At 31.2% G+C, this 18,746-nt stretch overlaps 1 protein-coding gene across 1 annotated transcript; it reads right to left on the bottom strand.

Moving 5' to 3' along the window:
- Positions 1-354: 354 nt before the first annotated feature.
- On the bottom strand, positions 355-4,940 carry LOC120078251 (bifunctional pinoresinol-lariciresinol reductase 2-like). Its single transcript, XM_039032476.1, has 4 exons — positions 4,524-4,940; positions 2,810-3,050; positions 2,037-2,240; positions 355-723 (listed from the first exon to the last, which is right to left on the bottom strand). The coding sequence occupies exons 1-4, from the start codon at positions 4,851-4,853 to the stop codon at positions 560-562; spliced, it is 939 nt and encodes a 312-aa protein (XP_038888404.1). The 5' UTR covers positions 4,854-4,940; the 3' UTR covers positions 355-559.
- Between the last annotated feature and the right edge of the window lie 13,806 nt (positions 4,941-18,746).

Raw genomic sequence — 18,746 nt, 5'->3', positions numbered from 1 at the left:
ATACTCCTACAATATAGTGATTTTATAGTAGGAGGATACCATTAAAAAATATTAAATGAAAACCCAACCACTAATTACAATATATATTATATTTAATGTATATTCAAAAGTAAAAATAAAAAACTATTACATATGCCAACAAGAGCGTAGCTAACTGGCTTAGTGTTCATATTATCAATCTTGTGGTATGAGGTTCTATTTGAACTAGTATATAAAGAGACCTTAAAGTTTTGGTCCCCAATATACCCAAAACAATATACACTCAATCTCTTTATAATCCCATATTAGGAGAGATCTCATTTAGGACACCCGCAAGGCAACTCAAAGCGAACGAGATCTGAGTGCCAACAATGATAAATAAATAAAGGAGACTTTGACATTTCCATCAATATTGTCAATGGAGTTTAAACATACACATAAATTTGAGATTTGGACATTGAACATATGAGTTTAGGACATTGGTTGTGATTTATAGGGTTTGCATATAAGGCCTTATGGTTTATTTGTAGGGTTTGTATATAGGCCCTTGTGGTTTATTTTAGGGTTTGCATTTAAGCCCTTAAATGTAGCGTTTCATGTATTCCTCCACACTAGTGTAGTTGACTTCTGGATAGAGATTGCAAGCTTCTTCACCATCTTTTCCTATCTCGAAGTTTGCGAGACAACCCTCGTAGCATACATGGTAATAATGAGTTAACCCTACTTGCTCCGCATAGTTTTGACCTTTCAGAAAAAAAAAAGGTTTAAATTTCCCAAAAAAGATAAAAGAAAAAAGTCCAAGTCAACACAATCACCACATTATCGAGATTTTACATGCAAGAATAAAGAAGTATAAAAGTTACTTTTTACCAAAGAATCGAACCTTCATGAGATTGATAATACAAAACATTAGGTAGACTAAATTGTACTAAATATATATGTCTTACTCTCTAGTGTTAGGTGACATTTCTTAAAAAGGGAAAACAAAATCGTTTTGGTCTTTGAATTTAATCCTTAAGTTTGAGTTTGATTTTAATTTAGTTCATAGGTTTCAAAACGTTACAAGTATACCATTGAAGTTTTAGTTTTGTTATAATTTTGTTTCATGGTTTCAAGATTTATAATTTTAGTATCAATTTTTCACTAACTACATATTCAGTCTTGGGTCAACTTATTTACAAATATAGATATTGATAGACATTGTCTATAATAGACAGTGATATTATATTATATTTGAAAATATTTATAGTGGTTTTGTTCTTTAAAATAATTATTCTTAAATTTTTAGTGTTAATGCCTATTAAATAATTTTTTAAAAAAAAAATTTAAAAATTATAATTAATTAAGCTTCATTATTTTTTCATCACTATTAAAATTGATTTTAAAATTTTCCTTCAAAATTAATTTAAAATAATTAATAAATATTAACGCCAAAGACTAAGGTGAGTATTTAGTAAAAAAATTGAAGTTAAAAGTGTAAATCTTGAAATGTAAATTTTCATATTAAAACAAAACTCAAATCTCAAAGGTAAAATCGTATAACCAATTTTTTTTTTTTTTTTTTTTATCGACTTTGTTTAAAAATTTTCAATTTAATCCTTCATATTTTAACAATTTCCAATTATAACATTCGTCCATAAAGGTTAAAATTGACTCATGATGCTCAACATGGTACATACTTAGGACCCATTTGGAATAATTTGAAAAAAAGTGTTTTTAAAAAAACTCATTTTTATTTAAACACTTTTGATAAAAATTGATTAAAATATACTTGAAAAATTGTTTTAAGTAAATGTCAAACACTTCAAATTCTTCAAAAATGATTTATTTTTAAATTAAGCACTTGAAAATGTATTCTAAACCCATATTATTTACAAATGCTAAACGTAAGGAACAAAATTGCAAATTCTAAGATTAGAAGGACCTATTTTAATAAAACATCTAAAACATCATGGAGTAAAATGTTTTAACCAAAAAAAAAAAAAAAGAAATATGTAGGGAGAAAATAAATAATATATATATATATATATATATAATGAGATTGATTGAGAGCTCACCTTTCATATTAGCTAGAAATTCTTGGGCAGAGATGGAGGTTTTTGTGAGCTGTTTTCCAATTAATTTCTCCCAAATGTCAACAACTTCTCTTTGTGATAAACTGTTTTTGGGTGGCCTAATGTACACTGTTTTGTTTAGAGTTCTAGGGTCATCTATGGTCTTCATTGTGTACATTGCAATGTCATCTTCATCCACATATATTGCTGTCACCATTCATCATAAGGTTCATATAAAAAAAGTTACGTATAAAATAATCTTAAGTACGATTTAACTGGTTAAGACACATATTTTCGATCAAGAAAAATAGTTAAATGTTTGAATCTTTCCCTTGATAAAATGAGTATGACTAAACTGATATATAGTATGTATTAATGACGACCCTGAAATATGTGGACTGTGATGTGAATCTTCCCATCTCTTTTGTACTATAAAAAGTTTGGATCTCCTCGTCCACTAAAACAAATAGTTATGGATTTGAAGGGGGGAAAAGGAAAAAAAAGTTTAGTTAAAGAAGACACAAATAAGGAGTTATGCTTTGAACAAAATACTGTGAGTGTCTTTTTGAAATTTTAGAGATCAAATAGACACTTATTTAAAAAAAATATATTTTACAAAAAAGAAAAATAAAACTAATTTTAAAGGTGATATTATGAAAGAATAAAAGATATTTTTTTAAACCAAGAGTAAAGTTAAAAAGGTTTTTTACGACTTAATTACCTAAAAAAGTCGATGTATATGTATGTATATATATGTGTATGTGTATGTATATAACCTTTTTGATTGCCATCTCCAAGGAGAACAACATGATCTTTGGAAGGAAGGATTGAACCAGGTTGACACAAACCACCAAGAAAGTAACCAGCAAAACAGTTTGCTGAGATGTAAGTGAAAGGAATTTTAGCCTCTTCAATGGCTTTCCTTACAACCATTTTATCATCAAATGTCACTCTTCCTGGCTCCATTGCATTTTCCATTCTTGCTGGATCTGTCCCGAATTCCGACGGTAAAAATCTCTGTAAGAAAAATAACTTTTAATCTCGTTATAGAATCGATTAATAAAGAAAATAAAAAAAGCAAAAAAAAATCGACATAGAGATTTGCATGGTCACTATAAGTATGTTAACTACATCCACGGGTTGAAGGGAAAACAATTTACCATTGAGAGAATAATACAAATTAATTTCCACAAATCTTATTTTAGTCATTAAATTTTGACATCTATTACATTGTCATTAAAATTTTAAAGTTTCACATGTTTTTTTGTTTTAATATTTGAATACTTATGGGTGTCTAAAAAAAAGTCTAGAACTAAACATATAAAGCATTTAGAAATATAGATGAAAGTGTAGTTTTATGAATATTAAAAAATTAAAGCAAAAAAGATCGAGGAATTTACATAAAAATGATACTTTTTGTTTAATGTTATTTTATTTATATTAATTATATTAGTACTAAATTAATACTAAATCTAAAAGTTTGATGAATAGGTTAGGATTTTAATATTTAACTCTCTCTTATTCTTGGTTGCTGTACAGTGTTTTATTTCCAAGATTTAACACGTGAAGGGAAATAGGGAAAAATTAATAATATCTTTTTTATTGTATGTTCTTCTTGTGGTAATATATATCATAACTTTGGAATATTTACATCTATCTCAATGAGCCGTTTATCTAATCATGGTAATTGATGTTCGATCCTGAAGAGAGGGATTGATCTTTGTAAAGTGGGTTTTTATGAATGCTATAAATACCACAAATTATTTTTCGGACAAATAGTTTCTTCTTAATGAACTTGTTTCTGTATGCTTTCTCGCTAACAATCTCGATTGAGAATAAGATCAAATAAACAAAATTATATTTTTCTTGGTTCTTTCAATCCAAGCAAATGCCCACAATATCCATGTAGTAGTACACTATAAGAAATTTAGTTTTTTCCGACGAAAAAAAACCATCGAGAGAAGTTCAAAAACCGAAAAAAAAATTTAGTTATGTGAGATTTGACCTCTCTACCTCACAAATTGAAAAAATAAAAAATAAAAAAGGGAGAAATACTTTTCTAATCCCTAAGTTTTTGGTCTAGTTTCTATTTGAACCATAAGTTTCAAAATGTTAGGAATTTAATCTTTCAGTTTTGAATTTGGTTTCAATTTAGTGTTTAGGTTTCAAAATGCTAAAAGTTTATCCTTCATATTTGGATTTTGTTTCAATTTTATCCCTAGATTTCAAGCTCGACTTTTAACCTCGATTTTTCATTAACTACTCACTTTCTATCTTTAAAATTAATTAAGATCACTTCATAATTATTTTAAATTAATTAATAGACATTAAAACTAATGACTGAAAGTGAATATTTAATGAAAAATCAAAGTTAAAATGTAAATTTTGAAGTCTAAGAACTAAATTGAAGTGAACTCAAAATAAGTGTTAAATGTGTAAAATTTTGAAACCTAACTAACTAGTAACCAAATGAAATCAAAATTTGATCACCTTGATATTTCCTGCCTCTTTGATTGCATCAACAAGCTTGAGTTGAAGGAGAATATGATGAGATCTAATATGAACACCAGAAACAGCAGAAATAACAACATCCACAAGCTTGATAGCCTCAACAAGGGTATTATGGTCATTAAAAGAAGCACAGACCAAATGGGCTCCTTCTTTCTTGAATGATAAAAGAAGCTCTATTTTCTCTATATCAACTCCAATTTCTTGCCTTTGTAAAACATAAGTTTCATGCCCTAATCTCAAACTTGCCTTCACCAATCTCTTCCCCAAGTAACCTGTTCCTCCAATTATTAGCACTTTGCTCTTTCCCATATCTCTTCTCTCTCTCTCTCTCTTTCTCTCTAATGGAAGTGATTATATGTGGGGTTTTTTTTTTCTATGGTGGAGGGAAGAAATAAAGAAATGAAGAGAATGTGGGGTTTAAAATGATTTTTGTTTACAAATGTTCTCCACTCTTGACAAATCAATCTCACCTACAACCTCTTTTTTTTTTTTTTTTTTTTGCTTTTTCTTTGAAGTGAAGAGAAGACAAGTTTTTTTTTCCCTTCCAATCTTTAGTTCATTATTTTATATGCTTAATTTAAGGTTAAATTATACACGTTTACACTATAAACTTTCAAATTTTGTAGGGCTAACAAAAGAAATAACATTTTTTTAAGTGATTTTAGGCTTATAATTAATTAATAATGAGTAGATTATAGAAATACCCTCAAAAGGCACCTAAAATAAATTTATCCTAAAAGTTCGGATTTTTTCTAAATCATTCAACCTTAGATTTTATAAACTATTAGGAATAAAAAACTGATATTCTAGAATGCAAACCTTAGCTTAAGTACAGTAATACCTGAAGTGATCTATTCAAGAAACTTTAATTAAAATAACATATAAAAAAGCAAATAAACAATTGATATATATATAAATATACACACACATATATTATATATACACATATGTAAACAAGAAAGAAATAGATGCTGCCTACATACTTAAAAGTTGCTATGGGTTGCCTATACTGTAATTCTATGAAATAAAAGGACTAAAATGGCTGAGAATAACAAAAGAAATTATTTGATAGATATGTTTAATTGTTTAAAATTTTTAGATTATAATAAAAAAAGTAAAAATCAAATTGTCAGAAAAAAGATATTGTCAAATTAAATATCAAATCACAAAAAAAAATTGAAAAAAATAGAAAAAAGATATTGTCAAATCAAATATCAAATCATGAAAAAAAATTGAGAAAAAAATAGAATAAGAGGAAGATAAGAGTCTTAAATCACCAACTAATCCAAAATGTAGAGATGATAGACGAAGGCAAATTGGTCCTAAGATTACATGTTCTGATACCATCTTAAATTACCAATTGATTCAAAAGTTTAAAATGATAGGTGAATGTAAATTTAATATTATATCCAACAAAGAGTTTCTCTTCTAAAAGGTGGGATACGATTTTCAAATTTGAAACAGGAGCAAAAATTTAAGTAAGGATTACTTCAAATCTTTGAAAATCAATAACTAATTACACTATAGTTAATATGATGTTGATATAATTAAGAATAAACATAAATCATCATCATGTGCAGGGGGCCTTCTCCTAAAAATACTAGAGAAAAAATATCTTTATTTTGCTAAATTCCCAAATAGAACCTAAAATCATTATTTTTAATCCAATGACCTCTTATCACCATCCTTACCAACCTTATTCCCATGAGACCAATCCTTATCTCCAAACCCACCACCTCTTACTTCTTCAAAATTATTTTAGAAAATACCATTATATTTCAGTATCATGGTACATAGCTCAAATACAAGAGGCATTTGTATAGAATACCCAAAAATAGATACATGAGAATCCCAACAACCCACATATTCTAGCCTACAATCTCATAACAACTTAACAACACCAACCAACTATATAATTATTAACATCCCCTCAAACTTAAGATGGTAGAGTAGAGACCAACTTGAGTTTGTAAGACAACTGACTGAAGTGTACGGAAAGTGCTTTAGTGAAGATGTCAGTCAGTTGCTCGATCATAGATATGGCTTGAAGATGCAGGATGGGACTTTAAAGATAATGACAGACAAAATAGTAGTTAGTCTCGATGTTCTTTGTTCGTTCATAGAAAATATCATTATGAACAATTTGAATAGCACTACAATTGTCAAATGAAGAATAGTAGCACAGGCTCGGGGAGCCCCCATATCAGCCAGGAGCCAACGAAGCCATAAGACCTTTGAAGTAGCATCAGCAAGCGCACGATATTCTGACTTTGTGTTGGAACAAGAAGCAATAGTTTAATTCTTACGCCACCAAGAGATGAAAGAATTATCACAATAAAAATAGTAACTTGTGGTGGACTGTCTATTAGTAGGATCACTAGTCCAGTTAGCATCAATATAACTAGAGAGAATCAAAGAGGACTGAGAAGAGAACTAAAGATCATGTCCTAGGGTGCCTTTAACATACCACAGAATATGAAGATAATAGTGAAACGAATAGTGCGAGGAGCAGACATAAATTGACTGAAAACATGGATTGCATAGGTAATGTCTGGACGTGTCACAGTTAAGTAGATAAGACTGCCAACAAGTTTCCTATACATAGTACAATTCTCAAGAGGAACACCATTAAAAGTAGTTAAACGGACATTTGAATATGATGTTGGTGTAGTGGCAACATCAATGATACCATATGCTCCAAAAGATCATAAGCATATTTCACCTGAGATAAGAAGTACCCATCGGGATATAATGAGACCAGAAGACCAAGAATAACTGAGGGGTCCCAGATCTTTAATCTCAAAGTGTTTTCCCAGATAGCATTGTAGATTAGATATAACATGAGGATCATCACCAATGATAATCATGTCATCCACATATAAAAGTAGAAGAACAATGTCATGTAGAGTCTTATGAGTAAAGAGAGCTGAATCATGAGTACTAGAGACATCCAAATTAGGTGACAGTTCATTGAAAGTTGTAAACCTAGCGCGAGGTGCTTGTTTTAGCCTATACAAAGCATGAAGAAGTAGATAAACCTTCTGAGGAAAAGAAGAGACACCAGATGGGGGCTTCATATAGACTACTTTTGATAGAGTGCCATTAAGGAAAGCATTCTTGATATCCGTTTGAAGAAAAGACCACCGTTTAGTAGTAGCCACTGCCAATAAACTTCGAACAGAAGTCATTCGGGCAACAAGAGCAAAATTTTCCTCATAGTTGATACCATACTTCTGGGAATACCATTTGACTATAGACAAGCCTTATAATGTTCAATGGAACCATCAGAGTGAGTCTTGATCTTATAGATCTACTTACATCCGATAGGTTTCTTGCTATGAGACAACTCAACAAAATTCCAAGTTATCTTGCTGACATAAAGAGATGGTTAGCATCACAGTTCCAAATGAAAGATTTGGGAAATGCTCAATATGTTCTTGAGATTTAGATTTTTCAAAATCGAAAGAACAGAACCTTAATACTATTTCAGACATCTTATATTGATAAAATATTGTCAAGATATAACATGCAAAATTCCAAAAAAGGTATGTTACATCTTAGATATGGAATTCATCTGTCAAAGGAACAGTGTCCTAAGACACCTCAGGAAATTGAGGAAATGAAAAGAATTCCATATGCATCGGCAGTTGGCAGTCTGATGTATGTTATGTTGTGTACACGCCCTGACGTATGCTTTGCAGTTGGAATCGTCAGCAGGTTCCAATCTAACCCAGGACACAGTCATTGGATGACTATAAAAAACGTCCTCATATATCTCAGGAGAATGAGGAACAATACGCTTGTATATGGACATAAGGAATTAATCCTTACAAGATACACTGATTCTAATTTTCAGACTGACATAGATTCTAGAAAATCTACTTCAGGATCAGTTTCCACTTTTAACAGAGGAGCTATATTATGGAGAATCATTAAACAAAGTTATATAGCTAATTCCATGATGGAAGCCAAAGCAGCTAAAGAAGCAATGTGGCTGTGCAAGTTCTTAACAGATTTGGAAGTGGTTCGAAATATGCACCTGCCCATTATTCTGTATTGTGACAATAGTGGTGTAGTTATTAATTCCAAGGAACCTAAAATTCACAAACATGGAAAACATATCGAAAAAAAGTATCATCTCATCAGAGAGATCGTACATCAAGGAGACGTGATAGTCACGTAAATAGCCTCAGAAGACAACCTTGCTGATCCGTTTATGAATGCCCTCTCGGCTAAAGTGTTCGAGGACTACCTGGTTAGACTAAGACTACGAGCATCATAATCTAGGGTAAGCGAGAGAATGTTAAAGAGTATTTTAGATGCCTTAGTTTATTGTATTTTTCTCTCTTTATTTCTCAACATTGTAAACATTATATATTTATATGTTTGTCTCACTGGAGTATTAGTCCAAGTGGAAGATTGTTGGGAATGTCCTAAACTCGCAGTTCGTAAATGTTGTTAACATATTCTATTTATCAATAAAAATTTTGTTAAGTTTTTTATTCAATAAATTACTATTGATATTGCATCCTTTTTATGAAAATCCAATAAACGAATCCATGACTATAACATGAATACTTTAACTTTATGTGGCGATATAAAAATAGATCAAGTTTTAGTATGTAGCCAAAATGGTCTATAAGTATACAGATGAGATTGGTTACCTCATCCTGGTGCCACTATTGGATGCAGCCCATTTTATATACTAATACAAATGATGTGATCCAAAAATCATTTATTTAGAGACAAATGAGTGGGGGCATCATGTGCAATTGGTTTGTATAAGATCAGACCTCAAAATAGTCACTTTTCTTTAAAACAACCATTTCTGTTAGAGCTGACTATCTCAAACTCAATGACCTAGGATAACTCGATCTTAATCATAAGCTAACTACAAACTCCTGTTTATTCGGGATTGTCCTTTGATCTGCATAGGTGAGAGTAAGCCAACAACACTGCTCAATAAGCCTCCCATTTTAGGGATAAGACTGAATAGATAACTGGGGACATAACTTTGCAATATAGAATTTACTCCTACTCGATTTAGGATTAGTAGATGGGTTGTTCTTTTAAGCGCTGATGTCTTTTCTTGAACAACGAGACCCTGCCCTCTCATGGAAGAGAGGGTTATGATTTATAATTAGTCAATTTTTCAATGGAGGATCAGTGGGAGCTTAAGGAGCAAGATGTATTTACAGGGGTAAAACATTAATCTTTGACCCAACTGTAAATACAAATAACTTGTGAAGGATTGACTTACTGATTATGGTTAAAATGGACAGAAATATATCAACAGTGAGAAGAGTGCAACTATCGAGCTATAGTGGAATGTCTTGGTAGTTAACGATTAATTCAGTTTAAAGAGTTTAATCAATTAATTAGAAATCGTTGGAGTTCATGATCTGTAGGTTCATAAGGTCCCTCTACTAGTTCATCATTTGGATTAGTAAATTGAGTAATTCTTGATGAGATTTGAAATTAAGGTTTAGAATTTGAAATGTTCAAATTCAATTAGGGTTTCTATTTATTATATTTGATATAATTGAAATGTTTAATTTTATCGAAATTAAAGGAAATTGGAGGATCGATTAATGTTTAAAATATGATTTAAATATTAATTGTATGAAATTAATTTCATTATAGTGGAATTGTTTTTTTATTAATTTAATATTAGATATTAAATTAACAAAATTAATTGAAAAGTTTAATTAATTAGTTTTGAAATAATTTTATAAAACTAAATAAATTAGTTTATTTAAAAATTGGTTTTAGAAATCAATTTTTTGGAAAACTAATTTGAAAACAAAAACATTTTGGAAAGCTCAAAGTGGAGATTTTCGAAAGTTGGAGATCTCCACTATGGTGCAAGGTACCTTATTCACCAAATTCCAATTTTTCCATGAAGTAGGAGTTGGCCTTCATGCAAGCTATGAATTTGCACGATGAAAGCTTTATAAATTAAAGTGTTGAGCTGAATAATGGATTAAACTCTCAAGAACTCTTTGAAGAACTTTGCAGAAATCATAACCTTTCAAACCTTCTTCATATCTTTATTACATCCAGCTCAATTTAGTGTTTCCACCACACAATCCTTGCAAAAGAATAGTATAGAAGATCTTCGTGGGGGTCTACTTGTAGGTTGAAGCACTTTTACATGGAACTTAGATGGTGTTGAAGAGGATTCATCAAAGATATTGTGTTCAACAAATCCTTTTATGTAATAGTTATTTTGAAGCATGTTTTAAACTCAAATTAAGTATAATTAGAGTACTTATTGATTCTGATTTTATTCGATGCATTTTAATATACTCTATCAATTGGTATCAAAGCATGATTTAAGCACTCAATTATCTTTAATTTGAGTTTGATGGGTGTTCTTCATAAACTATATGAAAATGGTGAACTGATATAGTTTTTTAGTGTTTTGGCATTTGAATCTTTTCAATAATGTTGTAACTCTTGTAATTGGCTCTTGTTTTATGGGCCTTAATGTGTGTTTAAATGTCTGTAATTCTTTGGAGTCATTAGAGTTGCAATTAGGATGTAATTGAAGAAAGAAGTGAAGAAGGTCGAAGCAGCAAGAACTGAAAATTCAAATTTCTGTCAGATACTTGAATGTGGTTTTGTTGATGGATGTTTCAGGATAGGATACTTAGTTTTAAGGTTTTATTTCGTTTACAAATTTGGTTTGTAAAGGTCCTGTTTTGCGCGTAATTTTTGCTAAGAGTCTGTATTTGTTGTTTGAGTCGCTCATGCTGTTCTTGGGAAGCTTCGAAGATGAATTTAGAGCTCTGCTTCAATGAAGAAGACGAAGCAGTTCTACAACATTGTGTAGCTACAGTTACACGATCGTGTAGCACTTGCTAAACGATCTTGTATGCTACAACATCGTGTAGATTTTGCAAGACAATCATGTAGTATTTGCTACAACATCGTACAACAAGTTTGCTACATGAACATTGTAGAGAGTTCATTGAAGGGCGGTTCGGTTCGAACGGTTCAAGGTCTAGTTCACCTGATTAGAACCGAATGACTCTTATGCTGTAGTAGTTAGCTTTTTAACTTTCCTTTTAGGTGTTCGACCCCGGTCCATTAACTGTTTATTATATACATATGATGTATGTTCTATATTATATGTCATATTGTATGTCATATAGTTTAAAAACCCACCATAGGTTATATATTTATTGCAGGGATTAAAGCCCCACTCTTGACAATAAATCTAACTCTAATTTAATATCAAACAAAATTAGTATTGGAAAATAAACCTAGGCTAAACATATACGTTAAAAAATAATTAAAAGGAATTCATACCTTAAAAAAAAAAAAACTTGTTGGATATCAACGACACCTCCAAGAAGCCTTCACTTGTATTCTCTCACAGATCTGATGAGGTGGGATTGTGGGATCCTCTCTTCTTGATCTTGGATTAAGCGAGAATAATGGGGAAAAAAAAATCTAAGAGAGATTTTTTTTTTGTTAACACACACTAATTCTCAGAGATCTGAGCCTCGTCTGTGAGTATCAGAGGGAAAGGGAGAAAACTTAGGGAGATAATTTAATTTATTATTATTATACTTATTAATTAAAATAAGTAAATCTAATTTTAATTTATTTTAATTAATTAAATAATAATAAATATATATTTAATTTAACTAAATAAATTAAATCGAATTTAATTTTTAAAATATTAAATTAAATAATTATTAATTAATAATAATTAAATATCTCCTATGTTTAATTAAATGCATATTAGAATCATATTCTAATACATCCCTCTCACATAACCTATAGTTTTAATTCAACTAATTTAATCAAATCATATTTAATTAAATATAATTAAATTAAAATATTTAATTCTCCAATTAATTAATCATTAAATTAAATATCACATATTTAATTTAATCTTATAATTGAATTACATTCAATTATCTTTCTCTCATATAATATATAGTTTTAATTCAATTAATTTAATCAAATCACATTTGGTTAAATATAATTAAATTAAAATAATTAATTCTCCAATTAATTAATCATTAAATTAAATATCACATATTTAATTTAATCTTATAATTGAATCATATTCAATTATCTTTTTCTCATATTATCTATAGTTTTAATTCAATTAATTTAATCAAATCATATTTGATTAAATATAATTAAATTAAAATAATTAATTCATATTAAAATTAATATTTGAAATCCTTCAAATATTTAATTCCCCCATAAATTAATTTTTAAATCAAATTCAAAAATAAATTTATATTATAATATATCAAATTACTTTAATTTATATTATTTTTCCTTAGTTAATTTGAACGATTCAAATTACTTTAATTTCCTCAATATCTTTGAATGGGCTGCTAGTGGGACTTAATGGACCTACAGATTAGAAGCTCCAACGATATGAGATTAATTGACTAAATTCATTAACCAAGTTAATCAATATTTGTTAGTGTGGGTACATTCTACTATAGATTCACAGTTGCACTCTTCTCACTGTAGATATATTACTGTGTCCACGGATATAGACTAATAATAGCAAGTTAGACCTTCACAAGTGTTCGTAAAACCAGCTGGGTCAAAATTACCGTTTTACCCATGGGTTACTTCTACATCCTTAAGTACCAGTGCTCATCTAATGAACAACATGTTTCTAGTCCAACTAACAAACAGAAATCCCTCTCGAGCCAATGAAAGGGTAGGGTCCTTTGTTCAAGACCCGGAAAGGAGTGAATTCCATCTTATGAAATTTCATTCCCAGCTATCCACTCGTTTTTATCCCCAAAATGATAGATTTATTGAGTCGGCGAACTAGCCACTCTCACCCATACAAATCAAAGGACAATCCCTCATGAATAGGAGTTCATAACTCACTCAGGATTGAGACTAAGTTGCCTAGGTCATTCTAGTGAAATAGAAACCTAACTAGTTAACGGTGTTACAGTTAGGGGTTACTATTTCACAGTCTAATTTCATGCAAACTCATTGCATGGGATACCCTCACTCACATGTCTCCTACACGAACATGTTGAATCATTTTGTTTGTATCAAATACAAAGTAGGTCGTATCCATAGTGTTACAGGATAAGGTACCCAACCTTATCCTTATACTATAGACCCTTTAATTTGTATCTTGAACAGTGATTTCTGTATGTCTCCACATACAGCTCAGGACTCATACAAAAACCCAGGATGTTAGTTTATTGGATTAGAGTTATTTAGGCATGATTAACATAATATTAAATAATAACGTTTTATTGAAAAACATTAATAGTAATTTATTAATGAACAGTCAAAAGTTACATTGACTATCAACGAGTTTTAGGGTAAAAACCCAACAAACTCCCACTTGAACTAAAACTCTAGTTAGTGGGATATAATAAAAATAATCCAAAGTTGGAAATGTCAAATGTATAATGTACATTACATGGAAAGTAAATATACAAACACAATAAACTAGGGCATCCTTATACCCATTACACATCTTCCACTTGCCCTGGATTATACTATATACATGTATCACAAACCTAGACCCTTTAGATGACTCTCAAACACTTTAGCCGAGAAAACTTTGTAAATGGATCAGCGATGTTATGCTCCGAAGCAATCTTGGTGACAATAACATCTCCTCGTTGCACAATCTCTTGTATGAGGTGATACTTCCTTTTTATATGTTTTCTTCGTTTATGGTTGTGGGGTTCTTTCGAATTGGCTACAGCCTTACTGTTATCACAGTATAGCGTAATGGGAAAGTCCATATTTGGAAAAATTTCCAAATATGAGAGGAACTTCCGGAGCCATACTGCTTTCTTAGCTGCTTCATAAGCAGCTACATACTTAACCTCCATAGTGGAGTTTGCTATGCATTCTTGTTTGATGCTTCTCTAAACTACAGCTCCCCCATTAAGAGTGAACACTGACCCTAACGTAGATTTTCTAGAATCGTTGTTAGTCTGAAAGTCAGAGTCGTGTATCCCGTAAGGATCAAATCATTAGGCCCACAAACTAGCATGTAGTCCCTCGTTCTCTGAAGATACTTGGGGATATTCTTAACCATTGTCTAGTGGTCTAACCCTGATTGGACTAGTATCTACTGACCATTCCTATTGCAAAACATATGTTAGGCCTAGTGCAAAGCATGACATACATTAAACTACCCACAGCTAAGGCATAGGGAATGCGTCTTATATCCTCAACTTCTTGAGGTGTCTTAGGAAATTGCTCCTTAGACAGATGAACCCCATGTCTAAAAGGCAACGAACCTTTCTTGGAGTTTTGTATTGAATATCTAGACAATATCTTGTTGATATACATTGTTTAAGATAACGCTAGCGTTTTGTTCTTACAATCTCTGATGATCTGGATCCCAAGAAAATATTGTGTCTCTCCCAAATCTTTTATTTGGAATTTGGTTGCTAGCCAGTTTTTTATGTCAGTCAGGTACCCTACGTCATTCCCAATGAGTAGGATATCGTCCACATAAAGTATTAGAAAAGCTACTTTATTATTGATGATCTTCTTGTAAACACAAGACTCATCAATGTTTTGGTTAAAACCAAAAAAAGATTTGATTGCAGTATCAAATCTAATATTGGTACAACTTTGAATGAGGTTCCAATCTTAGGATTTGTCACAAGCACATGTGTTGGACAACCCCAGATATGGAAGTAATGCAAAGTGGGTTACGCCCCTTCCATATCTCGAAAACCGTTTTAGAAACACTTTTCGAGGAAAAATTGTTCACGATGTGTATTGCGGTCTCTACTGCATACCCCCAAAACGAGTTAGACAATTGAACATAGCTCATCATCGAGCGAACCATGTCTAACAAGGTTCTATTCCTCCTTTCTGATACACCGTTCTGCTGAGGTGTACCATGAGCAAAGAGTTGGTATTAGATTCCATGTTCTATCATATGGTCCTAGAATTTTTTATCCATGTACTCTCTTCTTCGATCAGATCGAAATATTTTAATTGTTTTACCTAATAGGTTTTCAACTTCAGCTTTATATTCCTTGAACTTTTCAAGGGCTTCAGACTTATGACCCATTAGGTATAAGTAACCATATCTTGAATATTCATCTATAAAAGATATGAAGTATTCGTACCCTCTTCGAGCTTTTACATTCATCGGACCACAGAGATCTGAATGTATCAACTCTAATGGTTTTTTGGCCCTATAGCCCTTTCCAATAAAAAGTCTTTTATACATTTTCCCTTTAAGACAAGATTCACAAGGTGGTAATGAATCATCTTCTAACTCATTTAGAAGACCATTCTTTACCAAACGACCAATCCTATCGATGTTTATGCGACCTAGTCTTAAGTACCAAAGATAGATATTATTACTTTTAGGAGAAATACGTTGCCTTTTTTTATTAAGTATTGGCAGTTTTAAACATCTCATGATTTAAAAGTGCTTTTATTTCAGTTGGTCTTAACACATATAAGTTGCCTTCTAATTTAGCAGAACAAAAATGTACACCATTTTTTTTTTAAATGAATGCTTCATTAACTGAAAAATTAATTGAGTACGATTGGTCTAATAAACAGGAAATAGATACTAAGTTCCTCCTTATCTTGGGAACTACATATATATTTTCTAATAAAAGAAATTTATTTCCATTAAACAACTTTGCATCTCCCACTGCACGAGCTGAAATGACATCTCCCATTTCGACCCTGAGCATCATCTCACCCTTTTCCGGCTGCTAAAAGGAGTTATTTCTTGTAAAGAAGAGCAAACATGATTAGTTGCTCCTGAATCAAGTATCCAGGAAAACTCATCATGCTCAATAAGGCATGTTTCTAAAACAAGTAAATCAGTTTATCCTTCTTTTTCCTTCTTTTTTTCAGCAAGGTACTTAGGGCAGTTCCTCTTCAAGTGTCCATCCACATTGCAGTGGAAACATTTGCCCTTATCAGCTAACTTGGCCTTTCCCTTGCCCTTAGTAGCAGCGGTGGAAGCCTTCCCCTTGTTTCCTTTCTTCTTTTGAATATTTTTAGAAGCAGAATATTGAGATACAACTTTAATTCTAGAGGATGAACCCTTTTGGAACTTTCTTTTGGAATGGGCAACGTTTGTCTCTCCTTCAATTTGTCCGTTGTTTTTCAGAAAAGACTAATAAAACTGTAGCTAATTCAGGAAACTAGTCAGGTTGAATTGAATTTTGTTCATCATCGCATTACTGTGAAACTGAAAAAACTCTTCGGAAGAGATTCTAGGATGAACGCAACCTGATTACGCTTGTCTATAACTACTCCATTTGCCTCTCCAATATTAAATTGGATCATCATGTCCAGGACATGTTCTCGAATAGATGTGCCATCTTTCATGCGACAAGTGTAAATGTACTGAGGGCATCATGGTAGAGTTGGTAGGACGGTTGTCCAAATATCTCCTGGAGAGATTCCATAATCTCTCTTGTTATGACCATAGCCTCATGTTTCTTGGTCAAGACATCAGATATGCTGGCCAAGATATAGACTCAGACTTTTTCATTTACCTTTGTCCAGTGGTCATAAGCAATCTTTATTGCTTGGGATGCATTATGAGCAGGGGCCGGGGGACATTCCTCTGTTAAGACAAACCGAAGATCGTCTACAACAAGAATCGTATTCAAGTTGCACTTCCACGTAGAATAATTTTCACCGGTTAATTTTTCGTTTTTAAGTAGTGCTTTATAAAGGAAGACATTGCTGAAAATAAACAATGATTGTATTAGTTATCTTTGCCTTAACCCATCACATAATCAAATAAATGCATAAAATCCAATTAAATTCAGCAAAACAAGTAATCAAAGATCCCTAAGAAACTATTGACCAGTTTTGCAACGATGCTTCAGAGGTTTAGTATAACTGCCACCGAAGGGTGATCAACTATTCATCCTCTAAAATGAGACAATTCTAAGATAAATCTAATACCAGAATAACTCATATTCCTATAGACTTTAGCCACCGTTGTTCGGTCAAGGATTTGTTAACACATTTAACTCATCCCAGTAAGTATAAACCTCCCATTTTCAGATCCCAATGGTACGTACCAACAGGCTACCGTTAAGAAAAACAACTGTTGATAATTAACCTAAAAAACCCTATCCTTTCTAGGAGTTCACGATGTTCCGAATCCTATAATCAGACCCTACGAAAGGATGGTTGCTCCAGGACAACATGCAGGCAGATCATAAGAATCTCATGATGTGACCTAGGGGCGGAGACCGAGAGATACATTGACATGTGTCCCGCTCCCACTTACTATAGACAATTCTCCCGTTCATCTTGTTATTGACCCATACAAATACTTTTCGAAGGGAGACCGCGCTTAAGGTGATACTAAACTGAGTATGGATCTCACTATGTGAATATACGGACGTAGGAGAGAAACATGATTTTAAATATCTCATTTTGTTATTTTTTTTCCACTAAAGTGTCCTACCGTAATTTTAGGGTTTATTTAACTTAGATAAAATCGGCTAAGTAATCTTCCTAAGTCTATTCTTATTATAACACTTATAAAATATATATATATTCTAGGTGAATTAAACTCCTTTAATTAATCTAGTGACAATGCATGCTAACATCAAACTATGATTAATTCAACTCAGGTTCTGGGTCAGTTCCCAGGTAGGAGGTGTTTCGTTAATCGTCAACTTAAAAACCCCCAGCCTTAGACAGAACTTCACCAATAGAGTTCCCTTATAATCATAGTAATGGTTTTCCTACTTAGTTTATTAAAACTATTTTTTTTAAAAAAAACTAAGATAACAAAATCTAATCCTATTAGAAGTTGATCTTAGGTCTAATTAATTTTAAATATTTTAAAACAAATTTATTAACCTTATGATCGAATATTTGCATGCAATTCTTTGATTATAGATTGATGGTTTCTAATAATTAATTTTAAAAAAATTAATAATTAGCCCTATAGTCATGTTTTTCTATGGTTTTAATTAATAAACAAACCATATAACATGCATTCCATAATTTAATATAACAATTACATTAATACTATGGATGTTACATGCTTAATGAATATTGATTTTCATATAATAATATAACACTTTATATTAATTCAAACATGGAAAACAATTAAGTATGCTTGAAACTTTATAATAAATTTAACTCTTTATATTTATCTAAGTAATTACATGCTTCATGCTTTGTTAATTTCAAAATAATATAATAATTATATTAATAGAA

This window comes from Benincasa hispida, chromosome 5, assembly GCF_009727055.1.
Source record: "Benincasa hispida cultivar B227 chromosome 5, ASM972705v1, whole genome shotgun sequence".
NCBI classification, from domain to species: Eukaryota; Viridiplantae; Streptophyta; class Magnoliopsida; order Cucurbitales; family Cucurbitaceae; genus Benincasa; species Benincasa hispida.
The sequence above is the reverse complement of the archived record's forward strand: the minus strand, read 5'-3'. Positions and strand labels throughout refer to the sequence as shown.